The sequence below is a fragment of the Heloderma suspectum genome, chromosome 4 (genome assembly GCF_057233095.1).
Source record: "Heloderma suspectum isolate Gila_16-S chromosome 4, 16-S_ref, whole genome shotgun sequence".
NCBI lineage: Eukaryota > Metazoa > Chordata > Lepidosauria > Squamata > Helodermatidae > Heloderma > Heloderma suspectum.
The window spans coordinates 14,226,853-14,230,841 of NC_139461.1; the positions used below are offsets into that span (position 1 = coordinate 14,226,853).

General features: G+C 45.6%; 1 protein-coding gene across 1 annotated transcript; it reads right to left on the reverse strand.

Moving 5' to 3' along the window:
• Positions 1-2,085: 2,085 nt before the first annotated feature.
• LOC146346560 (proto-oncogene Mas-like) lies at positions 2,086-3,279 on the reverse strand. Its single transcript, XM_084847958.1, has one exon. It carries the CDS (start codon positions 3,079-3,081, stop codon positions 2,086-2,088), a length of 996 nt encoding a protein of 331 aa, XP_084704084.1. The 5' UTR covers positions 3,082-3,279.
• Between the last annotated feature and the right edge of the window lie 710 nt (positions 3,280-3,989).

Below are 3,989 nucleotides of genomic sequence, written 5' to 3' on the forward strand. Positions count from 1 at the left end.
TCCTCAAGCTGGACCTACTCACACTGGTTGAGTTGGGCCAGAGAGCGGATGAGTGAGCCAGAATCCGGGGCTGCCGTGCCAGGGAAAACTTGCTGAGCATTACCCACAAACCAGATGCCTCTGACATCCCTATGTGTAATAGGGGGAAAAATCCAAACCACAGGCACAGCAGCCTTGACCACCTCACAGTGCTTAGGTAAGGTCAAAAAGACCACAAAAGTAAATTTGAGAATGAAGCAGGACAATGGAAGCCTTTGTCAGGGCTGGAGGAAAACTTTCAAGGAATTGGGGGTAGATGGTGCTGCAATACTAGCTCCACCTCCTCCATGGAGCTGAACGCAACGCTGCCCCTCTCACACCTGCATTGTGGAAGATGCAAAATAGGGCCTCGGCTGATGACACCACGGATGCTGTTGCCACTCGCAGTGCTGGTGCAAAGAAGAAATAAGCAATAAACCCATAGGTAAAAACCAAGGCAAACCCCCCAAAACCCATAGGAAAAAATAAGAAGCCGTCCTACCCCCCTGGGCAATGGTGAGCCCTACCTATGAGAAACTGTTGGAAAAAGTATCCTTCCTCTGGAGAAGAATTCAGCTAAATGGTCAATATTTCTGCCCACAAATAGGGTGGGCAATTTTGAGAGGCTCTACTGGGAATACACAGGATACAAGAGTATGCCTAAACATGGCCATAATCCCTCTGTTCGAGAAGTGAAGTATGCACCTTACTTTGCATAAATTCAGTGGTAAACCTGCAGCCATTCAATAGGCTTGTTAAGTATGTTAGACTGAAACATCTGAAGGATTCTGCATCATCACACCTACATCTAGAAAGCATGGAGGTTTCCACTCTTGGGAAGGCCTTATAACTAGATATGTCAGAGAATTCCATGATGGATCTCGGTGAGGCCGAATGCCAGTGCTTTTGGGCCCCCAAAATCCATCGCAGAATGGCCTGCCACCCCCCACCCCCCACAGATCCCCCCCAGGATGAGACTTACCTGGGGCTGATGTGTCAAGGGCTCCTTGGAGGGCTCTCAGTCTAATCCAGTAGCCAAGTCCAGACACAGACAAAGGGATTCTTTTCAAAGCTTTATTCTTCTTTTACAACTTAACAGCTCTACAGGTAGCAACTAGATCTGAGCAGCAGCATCCCTATGCCCTAAATTAGAACAGTTGGTCCCCGTTTGAAAGACAATTACTGGCAGACCCCTGAATATAAGGACTAGGGAGATTCCCTCCCTTTTTCCCTTGGCTCCTCTGGGCGCAACCGTTCTTTGAGCGCCAACCGGGCACTACGCCTCCTTTCCATGCCCTCCATTTGGCGCCGCTCTCTGAGTCTGCGCCACGCATCCACTAAGTCTGCTATCTCTGCTCTGTCACTCCCTGGACTGCTTTCAAGTCTAGGAATGCTGGTGGGAGGAATCTCCGCCAGCTGTAGGCCCTGGGAAAGCGGAGCACGCTCCTCTTCCAGGAGCGACTGCTCTTCCTCAGAATCAGAACTACTCTGGGATTCTATGGGCTCAGTGTCCACCCTGACATGATGTTCCGGACGGCGGCGGCTCCAGCAGTGGCTTCGGCGGTGGTGGCGGCAGGTGGCTTTCCAACCAGCTGCTGCCGCCACCATTTGCAGTCTGTGGGTTTTTTTTATCATAGATGTGATAAGCTACGTAAAGACTTATGTAGCCTATCACGTCCAGGTTAAAAAAAACAAACGCGTAAGCAAATGTCGGCAGCTATGGCCGCCGCCATTTGCATTCCTTATTTTTTGCCATCCTGGTCTACGTTAATATTTATGTAGACTAAGATGAAGAAAAGAAAGGGGAACGCAAATAGCACCCACCCAAATAGACCAATTACACCTTTAATTTTGCATAAATGGTGTTATTTACAGCTGTCATTTTGTGCAAAATGGCCATTGACGTAAAATGCTTCCCTGTGGTTTCCTGGAAGATGATGGCTCAAGGGTAAGCAGGGATCTCCACGCTTGCCCAACTTGGTGTGTGTGTGGACTGGCATCTCAGGGGCTGAGTGAGAGGATGTCTGCTGATTCCACCCCCTTCCCAGACTTCTGGGACATCCCTAATTATAAATGGCTTTGAACCCTGAGTTCCAGTTGCTCCCTACTCTCTTCCTCCTCCTTGAAGACCCTCTGGAATACGACCTTCATGCTCTCCCTAGCCTGAGCCCTCTTGTTCCTCCCCACAAGGAAATAAATCAGTGGGTTAACGCTGCTGTTTAGGGAGGCACATAAGAACCCAATACCTAACATGAGATTATTTATAAAGAAGGGAAACTGCATAGAAGAAGATGAAATAATAAGGTAAATGGCAATCTGTGGAAAAGCCAAGAGCAGGAAGAAGAGGAGTGTGAGCAAGATGGCTGTTAAGAGCTTCTCCCGCCTTTGTTGTTGGGATCTACAGCAGATTTTGATGAACAGGGTCAGACTGGAGGCAGTCATGAGTGGGAGGCAAAAAAGGGAAAGTATAATAATGTGGTACTTTAGGATCTCATGTCTCTTCCTATGCTCAGTACAGACAATCATTCCAATTCCAATTCCACAGAGGAGGAAAGAGAGGACCCATATGAGGGCACAGAGAGCGATGGACAAGTGTGGCGGGCGACGGCACCGATGCCAAATGGGGAAGAGGACAGATACACACCTGTCTATGCTGATGGCTGTCAGAAGAAGCTGACCAGTGCCATAGGTGAAAACAAAGAGCTCATGAAGGATATCATGGGCAGTATAATGTATAAATTTATAGTTTAACATCCTTGCAAATAGGACTATAAGGACTCCAAAGTCAGCAACAGCCAAATTCAGGATATAGGTGGTGAAAGAGTTCCTCTTAATGGAGAAGCCAAGAAGACAGATGACATTTCCATTTGCCAAAAGCCCCAAAGTGCAGATAACAACCATTAAGAAATTGACAGAAAGTACTACATGTCGATGTAGTGAAAAATAAGAATCTGGCCAGAGGTTATGGATGTCGTTGTATTCAGGATAATTGTGTGTATTATTTTCCAGGCTAACATCGAATGATCTTTGGAACTGAGATGTCAGATTGAAATTGGTCCTCATATTTAAAGTGTGCTTTGTGGGCTCTTGTTTCTGCTTCTGGTATGGCTCTTCTTCTGCTCCCCTTAGTATTTCCCATGAATCTAGTACTCTTAGCTAAGAGCCATTCCTGATATAGTTAGTGAAGATCAAAGGTGTGTTATTGTTGCTTCAGGTTTTCCAACATAGATTGGTGGAGCTGTGTGAAATTTCACATAAAGGCTTTGTTCTATATGCTTACATTTAAATTATTTTTTGCGCCTGTCTCATGGATTCCTCCTCAAGAAGAAGAAGATTTCTGTGGAACAACAAAGTCAGTGTGTCTCCAAAATTACTTTCTCAGACCCATTTGAAGCAGCACAGGTTGTGGTATATCCCAATAACTGCATACTGGATCAATATCAGTCAGCTCTTTTCCATTCTCCAGATGTGTTTGCTCTGTCACACAATGCAGTCAAAGGCAATGGATTCCATCAGTTCTATTCTGTTACCAAGCTGCAGTTCTGCTAGGTTATGGATTCTGCTCCAGTAGTCTCCTGTTAAGAAAGCATAATTTCAGAATATTGGAACTGGATTAATTCCTTTGAGAGCTACAACTCTTATAATTTAAGGAGTAATTAATAATTGACTTTCCCAAAGTAAAGTATGTGTGTGGTTTTATTGTCATTCCAGAAGTACTGACCAGCGCTCCAGCATGCAATGTATGCCTGTATATATCAGGTGAATTCCCAAACCATAAGATTATATATGAACACAATTCAGCAATTCAGAAAACAGTTCAGCTCACACCAATTCAGAGGCTGCCTGATATAACTTCGGTCTACATCTGAAAATTAATTCAGAAATCCAAATATGTGTGTCTCACATTGACTATCACTAGGGATGGTGGAGAATGGACCACTCACCTGTGCCACCCCGCGAAGTTCACGCCG

Coding starts and splice junctions, on each gene's coding strand:
- LOC146346560 (XM_084847958.1), bottom strand. CDS start 3,081: ATGAGGACCAATTTCAATCTGACATCTCAGTTCCAAAGATCATTCGAT.